At 36.8% G+C, this 23,150-nt stretch overlaps 1 protein-coding gene across 5 annotated transcripts in view; it reads right to left on the minus strand.

Moving 5' to 3' along the window:
* Nucleotides 1–20,868, minus strand: part of LOC115216997 (LIM and calponin homology domains-containing protein 1-like) — a 294,506-nt gene extending 273,638 nt beyond the window's left edge. For 2 of the 5 annotated variants that reach the window (XM_036507360.1, XM_036507361.1), the window contains exon 1: nucleotides 20,190–20,868. In XM_036507360.1, the coding sequence (XP_036363253.1) occupies nucleotides 20,190–20,309 (120 nt within the window). In that variant the 5' untranslated portion in view covers nucleotides 20,310–20,868. The remainder of the gene's footprint in view (nucleotides 1–20,189) is intronic. The other 3 variants (XR_005001247.1, XM_029786512.2, XM_036507362.1) reach the window with 3 other exon arrangements.
* Nucleotides 20,869–23,150: the final 2,282 nt, after the last annotated feature.

Here is a 23,150-nt window from a genome sequence, read left to right on the forward strand (position 1 = left end):
ATACATGTGTGTGTGTATATGTATATGCATGTATGTGTGTATGTATATATATATATATATATATATGTAGATATATGTACGTATATGTGTGTGTGTATATATATATATATATATATATATATGGGTGTGTGTGTATGTATGTGTGTATGTATATGTGTGTGTGTGTGTGCATATATGTATACATATGTGTATAGGTATAAGTGAGAATTTCCTTATTTACCTAAAACTCTATTCTTCTATATATATATTTTTTTTTTATTCTTTTATTTATTCTTCTATCTAATTTACCACTGACTCCTTGACCACTCCCCCAAGTATGATTTTTTTGCGCTATGCCTACCCCCAAAAAGTCCCCCACCACCACCCCTATAAACCTGCCTAAATGTATAAATGCCAATACAATTCTTGTTAACTAGCTTCCTGAAGATTTCTCTTGAATGAAACAGTTCTAGTCCTGTAGAAGCTCCTTCTATATAATAAAATATATATATATATATATATAGTTAATCCAAAAAAGTGAAGAAAAAACAACAATGCAAGGATGTGGTACATGCAAAGTTTTAGCAGATGCTCAGGGAAAGAAAGACGTACATTTCGAGCAAAGCAAGCAATGCACCCCGGCATAGCCCGGGTGCTATGACCTACAGCCAAATTGTATCTGTTCCTTATGGGCAGAATTGGCAAATGAGGAGTATGAAGGAAACAATTTCTTTATAGACATGTATTTCAGTAATTTTCTGATGAACAAAACTGCAGTTTCCATCAGTCAGAAGTCTGTGATTGGCCTAGGGCTATAGTAGAAAACACTTGCCCAAGGTACCATGCAGAAGGACTGAATTTGGAACCATGTGGTTGGGAAACAAACTTCTTAACCACACAGTCATTCTTGCACCTAATATATGTGTGTGTGTGTGTTTATGTATGTTTACATTTGTTGTTAAATTGAGTATTGTGTCCCACTATGTCCAAAGTTAGTAGTTCATCAAGCAGAGATGATAACTGCCAGATTGAAATACATACTGAAGTCAGTATGAACAATTAAATTTTTGAAGGCAAGACCCATCATGGCAGCAGTCAAACGATTAAGCCCAGTAAAATAATGTTTAAAGACAATGGCTTCAAATTTAAGGAAATGGATTACTAAACACAAGATAATGAGTTCAAAACTTCATATTGAACTTCCACTCTATAAGATAACACTATAGGTACTTCCAACAATTAACAATTGTAATTTGAAGTTAAGTGGTTAACAGTAAGAAAGATGTTCAGATTTCTTAAAAAAATTATTGTGTAAAATATTCTGAGAAAAAGTTTTTCACCACAACAAACACAAACACACACACACACACAGTGTCTCTGTGGTAACTTGAGCTACTACAAACAGCAGCCAAATCTCTCTTAAAACACACCCTTTCATCAAACGAAAGACATAGATTTACAGTATTTCAGGAAGAAAAAAAAGAAAACTGTGAAGGGTCAACTCTAGGCTAAACAAAACACTGGCAAACATACTTCACATTAAAAGATTATCTACTAAATAATACTAATAAAGTTGACGGTATATCTTCGAAGTTTCATTCCCTGGAAAAACTCAATGTATTTGAAGATTGTTCTGGCAGAGTTGCCACCTTTAGCTAAAGACTTCAAAATTGTGCAACTCAACCTCGTTTTTGAGGTTACTTTTGTAGTAAAAAGTGTTGTGCAAACTCAACCAACTAAATGCAGCAACTAAATTTTCATTAAATGCCACCCAGCAACCTTAAAAAAAATGACTTGGAGTGGGGAGAACATCTTGAATACTATAGTACTTGAAAATAACGCAAAGCGGTCATTGCTGGAATACCTTTGATGACAGATTTCACTGATCAAGGCTGACTTAGGGTAAAACAACAACAAACAAATTTGGTTTCCACATACACACACATCTGTATTTATGTTTCTGTGCATGATTTTACAGAGATAAGTACATATGTAGCATGTGTTTACAGAGATAAACACACACACACATACACACACACAAATACACACATAGGGTGTGTGGGGAGTGCTATGGTTTTTTGCATGGTTATTAAAATATTTAGAAGGGTGGAGTCTAAACAGCCATGTGTTACACACATGGTTCTCAGTAAAAGCATTTTAATATATAATATTCAATATAAAGGATGCTATTAACAACTGGAAATACACACACACAATGAAGATGTGTGCACATGTGTGTAACAACATGACAATTACATTACAGCATTACAGTACATATATGTGTGTGTGTACTCAAGGAACCACCATGTGTGTATGTATATGTGTGTGTGTGTGTGTTTGTACATACATAAAAATGATGAGCTTAACAATGTTTGAGAATGTACTCAAAGAACTAGCACATGTGTGTGTGTGTGTGAGTGTGTGTGTGAGTGTGTGTGCGTAAAAATATAAAAGTTATAATATATATATATAGTATATTTATGTATCAAGTTAGCAGGTGGGGTGCTTGTTCTGAAAGCATAACTGCTAGAATAAGAATAGGTTGGAAGAAGTTCAGAGAGCAACTACCTCTGTTTGTAACAAAGGGCCTCTCCCTCATAGAGAAAAGTAGGTTGTATGATACCTGTGTATGAACAGCTATACTACATGGCAGTGAGACGTGGGCTGTGACTACTGAGGATATGTGAAGGCTTGAAAGAAATGAAGCCAGTATGTTCCACTGGATGGGTAATGGCAGTATGCATATATGACACGCAAGTGATCTGAGAGAAAAACTGGGTATAAGAGGCATCAGATGTAGTGTGCAAGAGAGAAGACTGTACTGGTATGGCCATGTAGTACATATGAATGAAGATAGTTGCATCAAGAGGTGCCAATCTCTAATTGTAGAGGGAATGTATGGAAGGGGTAGACCTAGCAAGACACAAGACAAAGTGGTAAGAAAGGATCTACAGATGTTGGGACTCAGGGGATAAAATCCTTCTTGAGCTATGCCAGGCTCATAAGGGCCGGTTTCCCGGTTTCAGTGGCATAGAAATTCCCCACCTGGATGGGACGCCGATCCGTCGCAGGATTACTAATTTTTGCCAGCTGAGTGGACTGGAAGCAATGTGAAATGAAGTGTTTTGCTCAAGAACACAACACATCACCTGGTCCAGGAATTGAAACCACAACCTTATGATCATGAGTTCAACACCCTAACCACTAAACCAGGGGATGTCAAGTGACTGAGACTTTTGATAGTTTGCTGTGCCCTTGCATACAGAGTGTCCCCTGCATTCCCTCTCCAGCTGAGCATTCCTAACCTTATGGGCTCATGGGTGCTGGTGCCACGTAAAAAGCACTCGTAGCAGTCCACATAAATGCACCCATGCTGGTGCTACATAAAAGCACCCAGTACACCCTGTAAAGTGGTTGGCATTAGGAAGGGCATCCAGTCATAAAAATCAAGTCAAAAGTGGCATAGAGTCTGGGCAGTGCTTCAGCTGGCCAGCTCCTGTCAACCCATCCAACCCATGCCAACATGGAAAACAGACATTAAATGATGATGATGTACGCAAGAGATGTGTGTATGTGTAAGCCCAGGCAAAGCTGGTAATAGGCCCAGAACAGATGTGGACATAAGCTTTCTTAAGTATTTTAGTTGTTGTTTGTTCTTTCTTGAGCCATGCGTGGCTCATAAGGGCCAGTTTCCCAGGTGTATAGGTTCTCCACCTGGATGGGATACTGGTCTGTCACAGGTGAGCTGCAAGATGCAGGAGGAAAGAGTAAGAGAAAGTTGTGATGAAAGAGTCAGCAGAAGTTCACCATTACCTTCTGCTGGAGTCGCGTGGAGCTTAGGTGTTTCGCTCATAAACACACATCACCCGGTCTGAGATTCGAACCCACGATCCTTCAACTGCAAGTCCATTGCTCTAACCACTAGGCCATGTGCCTCCACAAGTACTTTAGTAATTATGATTTATGAATTATGATGAGTTAAGGAGATATTTTAAGGGTACAGACATGTGATACTGTGCATATTATGGACTTATGTAGAAATACACACACACACACACCCATGTATCTTTGGCCATGCTGGAGCACCATGTCTCATACAATTTTTCTTTCCCTGAAAAGAGAGACCTTAGATGCCAGTAGCAGTAAAAACTCTCTGAATTTTCTCCTTCCTATTCTCTCTTTCTCTCACACACACACACACACACACACACACACAATGTAACTGTCAGATTAGGAAAGAACCTCTTAGTCTTGACAAACTTGCTAATGCTGGTGCTATGATAAATGTATTCAGTACATTCTGTAAAGTGATTGGTGTCAAAATAGGCATTCAGCTGTAGAACATAAACCAAAATTAAACATTAGACATTGTCCCCTAGACCCATTTAGGAAAGCAGTAACTCCAAATAAAATCTGACTCAAACAGCGATGAACTGTTCAACCTATGCCAGCATGGAAAGTGGACATGAAGTGATGGCAATGATTATGACATAAATACTATATACAGTTGATTCTTAAACATTTGTAATTATGTATTTTTGTAAGAGTCTTCATGTGCCTTGCTTTCACCAGTGTAGACAATTTGAAACATTATGTTTTTTACTCTATGTATTGCTGTTTTGTTCAAATCTGCACTTGCAGATACTAGAGTGTTACCCATCATATAGCAGGTAAGTATAGAAGTATATTTTTGTCACCGAGGGTAACATCAGGAGATATGATATACATGCAATAATTATAATTTAACTTTTATCGAATTTCTTGGAATTTATACAGACTGATGAAATGAAGTTTCAAATGAAAAATATTTATTATCCTAAAATAAAATTAAATAAAACAAATTCCTCATTTTTATATTTGCAATAAATATATGTAGTTACTTTTCTAAATTTTATCAAGGCACAAGCTTAGCTGTGTGGTAAGAAGCTTGCTTCCCAAATACATGGTCCTGGGTTTAGTCCCACTACATGGCACCTTAAGCAAGTGTCTTCTATTATAGAAAGCCTTGTGAGTAGATTTGGTAGACAGAAACTGAAAGAAGCCCATTGTATGTATGCATACATGTCTTTGATAGAATAAGTACTAGGCTTAAAAAAGTAAGTCCTGGGGTTGATTTGTCTGAATTAAACCCTTCAAGGTGACACTCCAGCATGGCCGCAGTCAAATGACTGAAAGAGCAAAAGAATAATCACAATCTACTCCTTTGAAAACTAAACTCTGCAAAATTTCATAACAGAATCTGTATTTTTCAGAAATTTATATATTTGGCACCTCTTTTGTTAATTCTATCTGTTTCTCTCTTCTGATCTCTGTAAAATGTAAATTGTGAGTGGAAAAAAAAATCCAAACAGACAACCATTCTATCAGCTATTATTATATAAGGCACAAATGTGGCTATGCAAAAAGAAGTCTGCTCTCTGACCACATGGTCCCAGATTCAGTTCCACTGTGTGGCATGTTAGGCAACTGTCTTCTACTATAAACTGTAGACCAACCAAAGCCTTGTGAGTGGATTTGATAGACGGAAACTGAAAGAAGCCCATTTTGTGTGTGTGAGTGTATGTGTGTGTGTGTGTGTGTGTGTATGTGTGTGTGTGTTTGTGTTGTGTGTGTGTTTGTGTGTGTGTGTGTGTGGGTGTGTGTGTTTGTGTGTGTGTGTGTGTGTGTGTGTGTGCCACCCAACACCACTTAATTGATGTTGATTTGCTTACATCTCCATAACTTAGTAGTTAGTCCAAAGGGACTAATATAGTAACTTTCATTCTTGTAATTTTATGATATGTCTATCTAGTTGACTGTCAACTTATCTAGCAATCTGATTGTATTTCAAATTTTATGTTCTCAATCTGTTATCTCTTTAACACTTTAGCATATAAACTGGCTATATCCAGCCCGAATATGTTATTTGTTTTATGTTCAAACCAGCCAAAACTGATCTCTTACACCTACCCTATAATGTCAATTCTAAAAGTGCAACAATCACATTATTGAATTCTTAAACCTACAAGATAATGCACAATAAATTCAAAACAATGTGAATAGCTAAGCTTTACATTTAGACAGAAAGATCCGAATACTAAAGGGTTAAATAGAAAATTGCACACAAACAGATTTTATATCATTTTACATCTAGTTTTCCTGCTATGGATTGGACTGGATTGAAAGAGACATCAAGGTCCAAGGTAGGTCTTATTTGGGGTTACTGCATCTTGGTTAGGTCAGGGATTGCATTTCACTTTCAGCAAAGTTTCTACAACTGGAGTCCTTCCAATTATCAACCACTGTACAGACTTACACATCATCACCATCAATGATAACAACAGCAACATCTAAAAATGACACACCTCTATGACTATCTCTTCAAAATGACATGCCTCTACAATGATCTCCTAAAAATGACACTCCTCTACAACAATCTCCTAAAAATGACACACCTCGACAATAAGCTCCTAAAAATGACACACCTCTACAACAATCTCCTAAAAATGACACACCTCTACAACAATCTCCTAAAAATGACACACCTCTACAACAATCTCCTTAAAATGACACCTCTACAACAATCTCCTAAAAATGACACACCTCTACAACAATCTCATAAAAATGACACACCTCTACAACAATCTCATAAAAATGATAATATAATCCTTCCTACTATAGGCACAGCCCTGAAATTTGTAGGGAGGAGACTGGTCAGTTTCACTGACCCTAGTATTTGACTGGTACATAATTTATCAATCCCAAAAGGATGAAAGGCAAAGTCAACCTCAGTGGTTTTAGTTGATCAAAATCAACCCCATGACTTATTTTTTAAACCTAGTACTTATTCTACCAGTCTCTTCTGCTGAACTATTAAGTTACGGGAATGTAAACACACCAACACTGGTTGTCAAGCAGTGATGGGGGTAGGGGACAAACACAGACACACACACATATATATATATGTGTATATATATATATATATATATATATATATATATATATATATATATATAATATATATATATATACATACATATATACATACATATATAAAATTAATTAAGGGTAGAAATTGATATTAGTCAATTAAAACCAGTGGTCTAGCATATTAAAAAGAATCAGAAGATAAATATTTTAATCTTCGGATTCTTATATATATATAATATATATATATATATATATATATATAGGGTGGCCCAAAAGTAGGTTTACACTTATTCTTTCGCACTCATGTATTAACAGTTTAGATCTTAATTATAAAAAAATATGAAACCATTATTCTATGCTAATATAGTTAATTGTAAGTTAGAAATTTAAATGTAATAAAATGTTTTAAAAGAAAGTTAAAGTGCTTATGTGATAACTGTAAACCTATTTTTGCACTACCCTGTGTGTGTGTATATATATATAAATGGAGTTTAACGCAGGTATAATTCAAATTTATACATTATACAAAAAAATTTCACGTAAACCCAAAGTTTCTACCTTTAAAAACAAGGAGTTACAACCTCTTTACTTGTGTGATTTTTTGATACCCTGGTAACTATTTATCTATTTACATATATATATATATATACATACATACATACACACAATGGGCTTCTTTCAGTTTCTATCTATCAAATTCACACACAGGGATTTGGTTGGGCCAAGACTATAATAGGAGACACTTGCCCAAGGTGCTATGTAGTGGGACTGAACCCGGAACCATGTGGTTGGGAAGCAAGCTTCTTACCACACAGCTATACCTGCACCTGTATATATCATCATGATCATTTAACATCCATTGTTCATGCTGGCATATGAATTGCTATGTATATAAACAATGCCAGAACAGATACTGGAGCACAATTCAGACCTTCGACCCATTGGATCCAGTCAAACTGTGCAGCCTATGCTGACATAGGACATGAATGTTAAATGATAATGATGATAACCCCACATTACAGAAATGTTGGTTATGGAATTCAGCACTTAGAGGAACTTAAATTAGTATGACTACAAATTTCAGGTTACAACTCCTAGAGTAACTTAGGTGTAAATGCTGCCCTACAAGAAGGGCCAGAGATTCACATCTTCGTTAAATATTTCATTTTTAGAAACCAAGTAAAGAAAGAAATTTGCAAGACAGATGTAGTCCTCTAACCCATCTAGGAGTGGGTAGTAACTCCAAATAAGAGCTGACCTGGATCATGAAGACCCATCATAATCCATACCAACAGGGGGAAGAAAACGTAAAATAATAATGATGAAATATTTCATGTGTGTGTGTGTGTGTGTGCATGCCCATATAAGAGAGAGAGCAAGGTAACACTCATGAAAGATACTTTGTAAAAAAATGTAGTCAGCTGTCCTTTCTGGATACATTCCATTGAAAATAGTTTTGTTTCGTTTAACAATATTTCTTTTTTCAATTTCTCCTGTTTCTTTTGTGAATTTCTTTGTTATTCTAGAGCTTGTTTACAAAATTTTCCCATATCCATTGTTATCAAGTATGTTTCAAGGACAATAAGGTGACCAGCTGTAGCTGAACTGACCTAAAAATATCACTACAACAAACCCCGGCTCTCTCACTATCAGGGAGCGTCAACCTGTAAGAAACACCTAAATAATCCACAATGAATTCCCTACTCTCTCAAGGAATGATATGCTGGATAATGTAGTACAGGGTACACTATTCCTAAAAATAAGACAATGTAAGGTTGAAATGTCTTTGATCATGGGTTTGTTCAGTCACAGCTGACCAAGGGCTGAACAACAACAAAGAAATTAGTAAACATAAAAAGAGTTGAAAATATATAACAAATAAAGAAAGCCATTCATTTCAGCCAAGTATTTCCATAATATATTATTCTTTGTTATGTAGCTGTAGGAGAAATATGTAGGAAAGATTAAACAACTCTGTCAAGGATTTTGTTGACTCAAAGTAGGCTTTCTGGGGGAGTAGTGTGTGTGGGGGGAGGGTGGTTTTTTGTTTGTTTGTTTTTTTCACAGGATAACATGGTTTGTAAATAATAAGGTAAGCAATGAAGAATGCCTAGTTTTAAAGAATGATTTCTGAGGAAATGAAGAATCCATATTGTATCCACTCACAGGTAGAGTCAAGAATAAGGATGAGTTTCATTAAGATTTTAGTGTATAGACAGTTACCCAGTCCTCAAGCATTGTCTATTCATCAAATCCTAAAAGTGTTGAAAGCTAATTGTTTGGAAATTCTTGTATGCTGACGACTAGATAATTCTTTTATTCATTAAAACCTTAAAAGTTTCAGTAACTAGTACAAGCCTGGTACATCAACTACGAAAGGATGGAAGGCAAAGTTGACTGTGCAGAGAGCGAAATCAGTAACTGAGCAAACCTATTCAAGTCTATAACAAACAACTCAGCCGGTTCACTGTCTGATATAGTAATATGAATCAGTCTACTCAGTTGAAAAGGAGAATACCAGCAAAGTATTAGTGCAGATTTCTTTCGGATCTTTACCTTTTGACCTACAGATTTTAAAAATAATTTTTTTAACTAAAGACTTTCAAACTTCGGACACTGGTAGAAGATGTCATATAAAATATCTTTCACTCTTAGCATTTTTGAGAAAAAACTAATATTTACGAAGTTATTTCACGTTAAAGTTCTCGTATTTCGGTAATTTCAACCAATCAATGACGTGTATTCAGCTAAATAAAATTACTGCTGTTGTTTGTCAACAACAACTATCGGCGGTGTATATTTCGTTTGTCACTGTTATTTATGACAACCCTAACCCTAAAACCCTAACTTTAAAACCAGTACAAACGCACGAACGATGTCATAAATAACAGCGACAAACGAAAAATACACCACCGATAGTTGTTGCTGACAAAAAACGACAGTAATTATATTCAGCTGAATACACGTCATTGATTGGTTGAAATTACCGAAATACGAGAACTTTAACGTGAATAACTTCCTAAATATAAGCTTTTCTCAATATCGCTAAGAGTAAAAAGATGCTTTATATGATGACATTCTACCAGTGCCCGAAGTTTGAAAGTGTTTAGTTACAAAAAAATCATTTTTTAAATCTGTAGGTCAAAAGGTAAAGATCCTTTCTTTTTCTCCATCAAGGTTCTGCTGAGTCGTAAAAGGTGAGAAAACCAAGAAGACATGTGTTTGTTTGGAATTACATAGGTTCTCAAAATTATTAGTGAAAACATAGTACATGCTACTAATTCATACTCGTTTGCATTTATGACAAATAAGTTGTAATCGAACAGCAAAATTCAAATACAATTGTCTAGGCCAAAATATATGTAGTTAGTCCTAAATGTTGTTGATACATTCTTGAAAAGTGAAATGATATAAAGCAAAACTAATTTTACAATATAAACAAGTTACGTTCGTACGGTATATATCCAGTCACAAAACATCAACAAACTTCTAAACAAAGTTTGAAAACGCTTCTAGAAATAAACATCAACATATACGTGTGCTAAAAATATATTTAAGAATGATGAACTATAATTATCTACTTAAAGAAAATGCAGAAGTATAAAGATTCCATTTTAAAAGACAATTGGGAAATGAATTAAAAAAAATTGAATAACTAGTATCGTTATCCATCATATATATATATATATATATATATATATATATATATATATATATATTACTGAATTGAAAACGTAAAAGTTAAAAAAGAGAAGTCAAATGAAAACAAACAAAAAGTTTGACAAGCGTACATTTTGCGAATATATATGTATATTATTTCCCATCGACGTTAAATGAAAACTGCCTATATATCATAAAAGAGGGATACTTAAACATTTTGAAACCAGTATAAAATTGTTCTCACCAAAAAATTACATTAAAAGAGTGTATTTAGTGTATTTTAAATGTATTTAAATCGCCTTTAAGGGCACCAAAACTTCAACAGGTTACATACGTTCTGTAAATAAGATCTTTATTTCTTTTTCTTAGAGCTTAAAACGCTAAATTTCAGGACAATCAGAACTGTTGATTAGAATGCGTTTATAATAATGAAGTATATATATTAAGTTTAAGAGAAATTGACGATGCAGCAATAGCATAGCTTCGGGTGACGCTTTTAGGAGAGCGGCACTTTTGAATCTGCTGCATAAGCCTGTATAGAGAGAGGGCAGGAGCGGCAAATTCAAGGGCTGTCCCGGGCAGCACAGCTCTAGTTATGCCATTGCAATGGAGCTGGAGCGACAGACAGATTGGTACTGCCACCAGCCATCATGGCTAGTTTCTACATAGAAACTTTGACCCTCGACATAATTGACTATACGGGGAAAATTTTACAGCATTGTGTTTTTAACAGCTTCACGGATTCATAAAACAAGATGGTGTCTTAATTCATTCAAGCATTGTTGTTGTTGCAATGATAGAACACTTAAAAGAGAAAACAATGGAGTGACAGATGACTTCTTACAACGACCGCAGTCCGCAAGCAGGCCTGCTGATGGTGTCTTTGATGAATGCCACTAAATATTGGTTTTAGACAGTATATTCTCTCTGAAGCATATAAGTATTTTTAGCCTCATAAGTCATACTAATTATAAGTACAATTTGAATCTAATATATAATTTTGCCAGCCACAGGAAAAAAAAAATATGGTGATGACGCAGAGACAGAAAAGTCAAAAGGTTCCAAGACATTCAAAGGATAATCGTTGAGGTCATGTTACAAAGGGTGGGTACTAACACTAATTGTTCACTCAACTGATCACATTGTGGGCATATGTATGTACTTTTATATACGTGCTTTGAGATAGGCATCTATAAGTGTATTTATATTCGGATATTTACATTCCAAGTTCAAATCTTTCAATATTACATTTCAGCCTTTTTGGGTGTCTCGTAGTATCTGCTCCGGCTTTTTGCGTTTCGACAGTAATACTTATGGTACCCAAGTTATAATCGGCCCAAGTCGGCAGCCTTTCTCTTGGTTAAATATCAATGGTATGATGCGAAAGAGAGATATGGACAACTGCTAGTCTTCTTCAAAGTATCATACCCAGGCTTACACTCACGTAAATGTGCAGATGTTTGGTCAACCTTGACCATTGGAGGCCTGTTGCTATCTCGCTCATGTATGTGGTGGGGGACATTCACCCCACCCTGAACAATAACCTGCCAAGGACAATTACCTCTGAGGACAAGATGATTTAAAACTTCTTAATATATTGGAGAGGGAGTAATTGACCAAGCGAGGGGGGGTAGTAATTGTCTTAGGAGGTAGTTGTCGTCTGGGGGAATTATCCTATGGGTGGGTGGGGAGTAATTGTCCTAGGGGATGTAATTATCCTGATATGGTGTGTGTAGAATATTGGGTTAAAAAAAAACTTTGTATGGAAAATATTCCATTGTGAGTTCGAGTTACTGGGATAACCTTCCTTTTTTCCATCCAAGAGTTTTTTAAAATATTCTTTCTACACGCTATTATTTATATCTTTATCCACTCCAACGTAAAAAATATTTATTTCAATTTTCTCGAACATTTCTTATTCTTTTCATTCATTCATACATACATATAGGGCCGGCTCAAGGTATCAGCAACTCGGGCAGTCGCTCGGGGCGCGAAATTTTTTTCCCACGAGAGTTCCGGACCCCAGCAATGAACTCATTTGCATACAGCCAATCAGAGCTCACCTTGGCCTTGTTGTCAAGTTAACACACTCTACCAAGTAAGCTCAAGACGAAGAACGGTGTTGTAAGTCGACCGATCGCCAAGTTATGCCTGATTTTAGAAGGGGACAAGTAATTAGATAGAGTTGCATCTATACCTATTATCGGATTTTGTTAGGGGCCCCATATGGTAAAGATGTGGATGGGGAAAATGTGGGTAGAGGATGATGTGCTAGCAACCCTCTCCCCTTACTGTTTTATAAAGTAAACAACAACACAAATAAATACGGAGAGGCAACCATGGTTGAAACAAGATCAACAAACATTATTAAAAGAGAAAAGAAGCATGGTCATCCCTCACCCAAGTGACCTTATCTAATTGCCCATCATTTGTTATGCGTTCATAAATTAATTTGTTGAGCTCTGATTGGCTGTATGTAAATGAGTTCGTATCTAGGATCCGGAACTCTCGTGGGAAAAAAGTTTTGCGCCCGGGGTGCCATGTGCTAGGGGGCGCCAAGGAGGGTGTGACAAAAACAAAGAAATGTCCACGACTGTCATCTTGTACACGCCGAAGTTCAGCTTGCCCGGGGCACCAGCAACCCTAGGACCGACCCTGCATACATATATACATACGAATGCAAATATAATCATTGGTGTGTTTGTATCCTTATGTATGTATGTATGTATGTATGTATGTATGTATACATGCATGTGAATATATATGGCGGTATAAGTGAGTGTATAGACGTTCGGATGTGCATGGTTATCTACAAATATTGGCATAAGTTTTAATATATATACATAGTGTTTCGTTACGTTCTGGGTTCAAATTCCGCCGAGGTCGACTTTGCCTTTCATCCTTTCGGGGTCGATAAATTAAGTACCAGTTACGCACTGGAGTCGATGTAATCGACTTAATCCGTTTGTCTGTCCTTGTTTGTCTCCTCTGTGTTTAGCCCCTTGTGGGTAGTAAAGAAATATATATACATAGTGTTTTCAATTATAGGGAAGTGTCCTGAACTTTGGCATCGAGAGTTACGCAAATGCCAGAACTGGGCGCCACTGCGTGGTGCCTAGGACTCCAAACTTGCCATCAAGATGTAGGACAAGATTCTGTGATAGCCTGGGCTTCCGAGGCCCACAGCTCTTCAATATCCTCCCGAAGAACCTGAGAGACCTGCATGGGGTGGATGCAGATGTCTTTAAAATGAAGCTGGATCTCTTCCTGTCAGGTGTCCCAGATGAACCAACTTCACGGCAGGAGGGGCAGATGAGGGCAGCTGCATCGAACTCTCTCATGCACCAAATGGCAGTTGCTAGAAAGCTTTCGTGAAGTGAAACCAAGTAGCAACACCAAATGGCGGTGCCCCAGCATGGCCACAGCTCATAAGCTGAAACTAGAATCAATCAATCAATCAATTATAGATGTCAGTATATGTATGAGCAGTCGTTTGTGTATACATATAGATGTAAGTACTTTATTTGTAGATAAAAAAAAGTAACTAAGAATGTGTGTATGCGTGAGCGTAGATGTACTAATTTCAAATGGGATTTAAAATACACTAACAAAAGAAAAATGGTGACAGACCCTAAAAAAGATAATAAAAACATAAAGGTGATAAAAGCCCCAACCAAGAGAATGAAAATACTTGAAATACCAATTATTTACAATCGTTTAATATAATCCACGACGTACATAGCCCTTTCCTTAATCTGAACCCACTCAACATAGCCCCAGGAGGGTGTAAGTAAAAATAGTCTTTTTTAGTTGATTGTTTGTTTGTAGTAAGGAAATACACACTCCTCGAGAACCAAGCGAAATATTTAGAGAAGATTAAGATGTAATTACGATAGGCGGCAACAACAAAATCATCAGCAACGAACTGGCGGGCAAGAGAATGTCTAGAGAAGGAAGGATATGGGGGAAAGAAAGGGAAGATAAATTAGAAACTAGGGAAACAAGTGATGCTGTAAAACTGGTGTGGAAACCAATGTCGAGTCCCCTGATAATATACAAAAAAAAAATTATTACGGTATCATCAAGTGTCACAAAGCACAGAGAATGCGGACGGCTGTTCATTGATATAAGATAACCCACTGTTACGCATGCACATACACACAGCTATCCCTACCACGGTTTTCCGTAATTTGTTTTTTACTTGTCTATTTTATTACTTTTTTTTTTAAACTGAAAAAGGTGTCTTGGATAATACCTATTGGCATTGATGGCCAGTGTCGGCACCATAAAAAGAGACAGAGAGATAGAAACACAATAAAATTTATACAAGATAAATTTGTCACCTTCCTGCAAGACACAGATTAATCTTGATTTATGAATTGTTTTACAATAAGTAGCTAAATCTACCTCAACACACCTCAACATCTTTAAAACCTCCGTGGTCGCTTGACCACGGGCGTTTTAAAGATGTTGAGGTATGTTGAGGTTTCGCGCAGTCTTTTAAAAAAAGAGGGCATATTGAATATTGTGCTGGTCTCCCTGCACTTGGAGAAAGACAGGATGGTCACGGTTGAAATGCCTTTGACTGTATCGAACAAACCTGACTCGGAACTAACCAACAATTAAGAAGCTATTACGTAATTACTTGACCATTTCCTTGTAGTAGACCCCGAAATTTAAACAGTCACTCATAAAATCTTTATTATAGGCACGTAGCCTGGACAAAGAGTGGATATAACAAGGGCAGACACAACACCACAGTGGGGACAATAAACATAAAACGAATGAGGATGAATATTATATAAAAAATGGAAAATGAAATGGCTGCATGGGCCCTTTAAACAGTAACTCATGTATTTGAAATGAACGCTCACAACGTTTTAAATCCCTAAATCTGAAACAGCTTGCCCCAACAAAATGAAGACGATTCCATTTCTAGCATGTCGCTCAACCTGCTAGGGATACTAGCCACATTTCCCTCAAATGAGAAAGAAGGGCGCATTAGATAATGCGTCCTTCAGTCCTAAATATACAATGCAGAGGTGGTCACGGTTCAACAACGCACCATGTGGTCTAGATTATTGTGTGTGTGTGTGTATATTTAGTTACTTTCATTTGAGGAACTGAAAATTATGTCAGTAACTCCCATAAGACTATTAATTACAGGGACCCAGCAGCACATCCAGGATGTGTGTAACAGCTGGAGGAAAGAGAGAGAAGGAGAGAGAGGGGGGTAACAAAAAGACAGGGAGAGAATTGCGTGAGCACTCGTCTGATACTTATTTAGAACTGAACAGATTGGAGCAACGAGAAACTATTAACGCAGGCGTAGCCCAGCAATTGAACTCATGAACCGAACACCCTTAACACAAGGCCACGAAACTCCGTATATTTATATTTTTATTTATAGCTGAGGTTACATCAGTGATATATATATATATATATAATATATATATATATATATATTATAAAGGGCACAAGCAAGCAGTACCTATTTCTTTATTACCCACAAGGGGCTAAACACAGAGGGGACAAACAAGGACAGACATAGGTATTAAGTCGATTACATCGACCCCAGTGCGTAACTGTACTTATTTAATCGACCCCGAAAGGATGAAAGGCAAAGTCGACCTCGGCGGAATTTGAACTCAGAACGTAGCGGCAGACGAAATACCGCTAAGCATTTCGCCCGGCGTGCTAACAATTCTGCCAGCTCGCCGCCTTGAGCAAGCAGTACCGACATGCTGGACATAGCAGCAGCGCTGATTAACCATCAAGCAAAATACGCACGGGCTTAAGACATCAAGTGGAGGATGGAGCACCAGAGAAATGGTAAATGGCTTACGGCACAAAAGAAATCACTTTTCACTTACTAAAATAATATTCAGGATGCCTTTATCTCTACTAAGTATAGCTACAGATGTGTTACCTAATATTAATTTTGAGGATCTGATGAAAGACTTTGAAATTCAAAAAAGTAGGAAACTTTTCAAATATAAATAAACATTATTTTCCCGCTTACTGTTTTGTTTCGTTTAGAAAAATAAAAATTTATTTTATGGTTTGTTATTGTTTATATTTTGAATTACATACTCTTTTATGGGGGCACCAAAATCTTTTAAGTGCTTAAGGTCTCAATAGGTCTTTAATCCGGCCCTGCATAGCAGTCAAACTTCTTGCTAGTACCTTTAATTATTAATTGATAATTTATACCTTCAGAGGTTTTTTTACGCATGGTAAACCACTGATATTACTATAAATAATATCCTATTATATATTTATGAATACATATATACATACACACATATGTATCCGATGATGCTTTCTAATGGAAACATAAAGAACTATAATACAAGGAGCCAACAAAAGACGTATCTCTGGCCATTCTAATTTTGCTGGAAACAGCAGCCAAATCTCCTTCAAATTGCAATCAGTTGTCATGAGAAGTGACACTCTGGGTAATCACAACAAAGACATACTTTTGTTTAAAAAAAACGGGTTGGTAGCGACTGGAATGCTTTTGATCATAGGCCTGATCCGTCAGTGCTGACCTGGCTACAACAACAACCCCCAACAGAGTTTGACACCCCGGAAATGACATGCTTGTAATATGGTCCGATCAAAAATAGAATTGCACTACATACATCGTATACATATACTCCTGCATGTAAGTGTTTGGCTGTTCTAGTGTTGCAACGTAGTAATTAGAAGCATTACAAGATACTACACAAAGAGTTGGCGGAGGGAACAAACTCGGCAAGCCTACATCTATCTTCTTGCATCATCACTACCACCACGACAAGCAATGCAACAGGTGTCATAGCCGACTTTGTTATTTGAAAATAACAATGATGGTAAACAAGTTTTTGGTTAATTAAAATTGATTAATTTACTTCATTAAAGTTATCATCCAACTTTAAAAACAAAAAACGGTCGTAACCAATGAAAGTAGTTAAGCAGATTGGTTAGTAATTAATTTAAAAAAGACGAAAGTAGGAAAAAGTTTTTCGACAGCTGTCGGGAATTTCTTGTAATTAACAACACGCGTACGGAAGAACCCACAAACATCTCGATTAGGAGTAACTATGACAAGACAGCAACTATTATTATCACTATTATTATTTTTACCCATTAAAGCAAACTGAAGTGTACGCAGACAAACATACACTAACGTAAACAAAATGCAAATCACAAATTTTCGAATATTAAACTGTAAAGAACGCATATTATGTTTTATATATATATATATATATATATATATATATATATATATATATATATATATTATAGGGGAATGTGTGACTATGATGTTCATGCTATTTCACTAAAAAATTCAGTTTTGTCAACGACTTCTAAGTGAAGGCAGCCAAGTGAAAACAATTCCAATAGATGAGAGGTATGTAGGTATGTGAGAGAAAGACAGGCGGAAGAAAATTATAATGCGGACTCTGGAGTGAAGGAAAATTCGGATTTATAGAATATTCACAAAGAATGAACAGTGAAGAAAGAAGAAAAAAATAAATAAACAACAGAAAATGGGTAACACTTCAACTTTTGCAAACTTTTCCATACTGAACATAACGTAAGTAAATGCTGATATAGAAAATTGATCGCGGCAGGATTTGAACACAGAATGAAAAGACGGGAGAAATACCGCAAAGCGAATTTTCGACGCTCTACCAATTCTGCCAGCTTCTGTGTGTGTTTGTGTGTATGTAAGCACACATTGTGGTTACTAAAATAGTTTAATCACAATTTCAAGTTTTACAAAGCAAGTGTAGTCTTTCTCCTTGATGTAAGAATCTGTAAATGTATTTACTAATGATTAAACATGTCTCAACCAAATGATTCCTTTTATTATAAGCGCAACGCCTGAAATTTTAGGAGAGGGGGGCTAGTCGATTACACCAACTCCAGTGCTCAGCTGGTATTTTTTTCCATCGACCCCAACAGGAAAAATTGTCCTCGGTGGAATTTGAACTCAGAACATAAAGACGGGCGAAACGCTGCTAAACATTTTGTCGGCCGTAATAAGTAACGATTCTACCGAATATTCAACGAGGGAGCATTTACGGGTCGCACGCCTGGCTAAAAATGGCAGCCAAATCTTCCAACTCATATCCTACATTCTTTAAAAAAGTGTGGGAGACACAATTCCAGTAGAGATTTGGCAATTCAGTAACTCTCACTTTTTTTACTAAATATTTTTTTGTCATTCGTTAGTGTACTTCACTCTGGGCATTTGCTTGTGTTCCGTATTAAAAAGAAATACTGATATAACTGAATTTGTTGTAAGTCTGTGTCGTTTTAACCACAGGTCAACCCTGACAGCCTTTATCGTTGTTTTGTAAATCACTACATACATAGTGTCTTCCTTCTTTTTTTTTTCTCTCTGAGATGAAATGCTAAAGTATTAAGTGAAATTTGGCTGATATTTCTAGCAGGTCAAGCAAACACGACGACGCTCCCTCGTTGTGGTTATCTGTGGTGTTGTTTAGCATCGAGTCGGCTATGACTGAATAATAGATCTATGATTAAAGGTATTCCAACCATGATCACTGCGATATTTTTTAAGTATTATGTACTTTGGACAACACTATCCTGCTTTTGTTGTTTGTTTGTTTTTTTAGAAGGGGAGGGCGTAATTTGAGCTTGTTGTGGCTGCTATTTCTAGTAGGCTAGCCTACTATATAGAGACTCCCTTTAGGTAAGCCATAACTTTTTGAAAACAGAGTTTGATAAGTATACATTAATTAATGACTATATAATAAATATACTTTTTCAAAACAAAACTAATATCAGCTTATGTCTCTTAAGAAGATTTACAAAATTGTTAACGTTTGACTATCTCTTAAGTTTTTGGGGTTTTTTTCGACATAACCAAAATATCTCTGACACGCGATTAAAAGTATTAATTTAAAAAAAAAATATTTTTAATAGATTATATTTTCAACATGGGACTTCGAGGGACAGCTACTTCAAATCTACGCCCTAAAATGTATCTGAACGCGTGAGTTTTAATCGATGATCTTAATGAGTTTTATTTATTATTTTAATAGACATACTGGTTTCGTTTTGTAGCACTTGTTGTTTACTAACTCTAAACTTCACGAAAGTTAATATTGTTTATTTGAATGGCCTTTAAGTTACTGACGCCAAACCTGCATGGTATTTACTTACACTTGATTTTAGTTATGATGAAAGAAAAAAAAAAAAGCTTATACATTATTCAAAGAAAAGGCGATTCATCTTGATAAAAGTTTTCGTCACAGGATAAACTTTATAGAAAAGAGGAAATATACATGTGGTCGATTAAATCGACCGCAACCAACTATGATTCCTGACATAGCGGTACACTACACGTTTTGCGGGGAGGTACATTATCGATTAAATGAATTCCGACACTTCACTTGTGCTTCTTTCATCGAAACCGGAAGGATGAAAGGCAAAGTCGACCTCGACGACATTTGAACCCATATGTAAAAAAGCTGCCAAACTGAATAAAAACCGCAGGGTATATAGCTAATCCCATTGCTCTGTACATCCATATCAAGTAACAGCATTTCAAACACAACCACTACCGGCATAAAACATACAAAATATAAGTGGAAAAAGAAAACAGCGTTCACTGTATCACTCACCTCTATCCAACGTTGTGTTTCGTGTAATGCCATCTCAGTAAAAAATTCCATTTCTTCCTCAGACCTGTACTTAAGATCCCAATGTGTATCTTCCCCCGGGTCACTTTGTTCATCCGCCATTTTTGGGGCCTTAATATGTGTATTTTATGATATTATATTATAATAAGTGTGTGGGTATGCGTGGTTATATATTTTTCTATACGAATGTGCGAATGATGATGAGAGAGGGTTTTTTTTTTAACTGGAGGTCCCACCTCCAAGTTCATACAACTCGCGACAAAACTGAACTACAGAAGTTTTGTTTGTGCTTTTGGTTTCTGTTGAATATTTTTTCTTCGTTTTAGACGTGCTCTCTCCTTCCTGTCTTTCTTTTCTCTTTTCTTTTCTTGTTTCTTTGTTACGTTCTATTATTAATTCCGCTTATTTTTATTTGTTTCTCAGCCGTTCCATGATGTTGTATTGACATATTTTTTTTCACTTCTTCTTTCAGAAAGCGTTCGAATCGAAGTTGGATAGACAGAAGGAAGCTCGCTGAGAGTGAGGGGCGGAGTTTTTTTAACGTAGAGATAGAAAGACAAATAGACAAAGTTAAAATAGAGAGAGTGGGAAAGAGAAAGAAACAGTGACAGATTGACAGAAAGAGATATAGAGAGTGAAAGAAACACAGGGTGACAGAAATAGATGTGAACAGAGAGGGAAAGAGACAGGGTGTAAGTGAAAGAGACAGTGGGGAATGACGGAAAGTGATATAAAGAGAAGAAAAGAGATACAAGGTGACAGAAATAGATATAAACAGAGAGAGGAAAAGATTGAGAGTGACAGTAATATAGAGATAGGTAGTTAGGTAAGTAACATATGAAGGGGAGGTAGACCGGCTGACTGGCTGGCGTTTATGTGTTAATTTAACGTGTAAAAAACCACGGACATGAAGGACTTATTGCCTATCTGTCTGACTGACTGTAAGTGGAGAGGAGGGTGAAGATAGAAAACAGATAGAAGAGAAGATAAAATAAAATATAAAAAAGCCGAGTGAGGTGAAGGGCGGAAATGAGGCAGTTGGATAAAGAGAGAGAGAGAAGGCTAAAGATAAGAGGAGCAGAAAAAAAAAAGAAAGAAAAGAAGGACTAAGGAGAAAATTAGATAGAGAGAGAAAAAAAGAAAGAGTGGTAGGAAAAAGACGAAAGGATATGTGGCCGTAAAAGAAAAGAGAGAGAGCTAGTTGAAATAGAAAAAGCAAAAAAGATATAGACGGACGGGAAACAGGGAAAAGATAAAGAATGCGGAGAGAAAAAAAGTAGTGAGGGGCTGAAAAATAGAGATGGAGGGATACTGGAGGAAAGAAAATGGTGTACGGAGTTAAGAAAAGAAATAAAAGATACAGAGGGAAAAGAAAAGGGATGAGGGAAAGAGAAAGAAAAGATAAAATACAAAATGCTAGAGTGGGAGTAAGACGAGAGAGAAGCAGTTAGAGAGAAAGAAAGAGGAAACGGAGAGAAAATGGAAAACTGAAATTAAGGGGAAAAATGTGAAGATAGAAAAGTGGGAGAATATGGTGGAGAATAGGCGAAGCGATATATGGTTAGAAAGAGAAATTGGCAGAATGGAAAATGAAGTAAGTAAAAGGAAAAGGAAAAACAAAAACACGGAAAGAAAAGAGACAGAAAGATAAAGGGAAATAAAATGGAGTAAAGGAGTGAACTAAAGAGACAGGAGGTTGGAGATGGATTTAAAAGGGAGTGAGTGGGGAAGGCAAGAGACGGAAGGATAGAGAAAGGGGAAAAAAATACAGAGTAAAGATAAAGAATGGTGAGAAGATGGACGGAAGATTAGAGAAAAGAGAAGAGAACAGTAAGAAGGGTGAAAGGCTATGCGAAACAAAAAAAATGATAATAATAAATGATTGGGGAAATGGGGATAAATTATGGTTTTTAACAGACACAAGGCAACAATTAATAGAGAAGAGGTTAGTTGATTAAATCGCCCTCGGTACGACCCCGGAAGACGGAAAGGCAAAGTTGACCTTGATGGGAACTGAACCCGGAACGAAAAGGAACAAAAAAAATAAAGAGGAGAAATATTGGTTTCAAATTTTGCACAAGGTCAGCAGTTTCGGGGGAGAGGGTAAGTTGATTAAATCGATCCCAGTGCTCGACTGGTACTTACTCTATCGACCCCGGAAGGATGAAAGGCAAAGATGACCGCGGCGGAATTTGAACTGAGAAGGTAAAGACGGACGAAATGCCGCTAAGCATTTTGTCCGGCACGCTAACTATTCTGACGGTTCGCTGCCCTAACAAGGTTAAAAGTTACAAAAAATAACCAAAAAAAAAAGAACGGGTGAAGGAAGACAGAAGGAGGGATGAGGATAGAAAAGAAGTAGAAAGAGAGAAATAGCGAAGAGAGGCGAAACAGAAAGGAGATAAGGAAACGAGATGTGGTGAGATAGAAAGAGACGACGAATATCAAGACTGAAAGTTTAAAAGATGATATGGAAGCACTCCGTCGGTTACGACGACGAGGGTTCCGGTTGATCCGAATCAACGGAACAGCCTACTCGTGAAATTAACGTGTAAGTGGCTGAGCACTCCACAGACACGTGTACCCTTAACGTAGTTCTCGGGGATATTCAGTGTGACACAGAGAGTGACAAGGCCGGTCCTTTGAAATACAGGTACAACAGAAACAGGAAGTAAGAGTGAGAGAAAGTTGTGGTGAAAGAGTACAGCAGGGATCACCACCATCCCCTGCCAGAGCCTCGTGGAGCTTTATGTGTTTTCGCTCAATAAACACTCACAACGCCCGGTCTGAGAATCGAAACCGCGATCCTATGACCGCGAGTCCGCTGCCCTAACCACTGGGCCATTGCGCCTCCACGAACGATGATATAAGGAAGAGAAGGATATAGGTAGGGACGGAGGGAGAAAAAAAAGATGGAAATGAGAAAGAAATAAGATAGAGAGA

Source organism: Octopus sinensis, linkage group LG11 (assembly GCF_006345805.1).
Source record: "Octopus sinensis linkage group LG11, ASM634580v1, whole genome shotgun sequence".
NCBI classification, from domain to species: domain Eukaryota; kingdom Metazoa; phylum Mollusca; class Cephalopoda; order Octopoda; family Octopodidae; genus Octopus; species Octopus sinensis.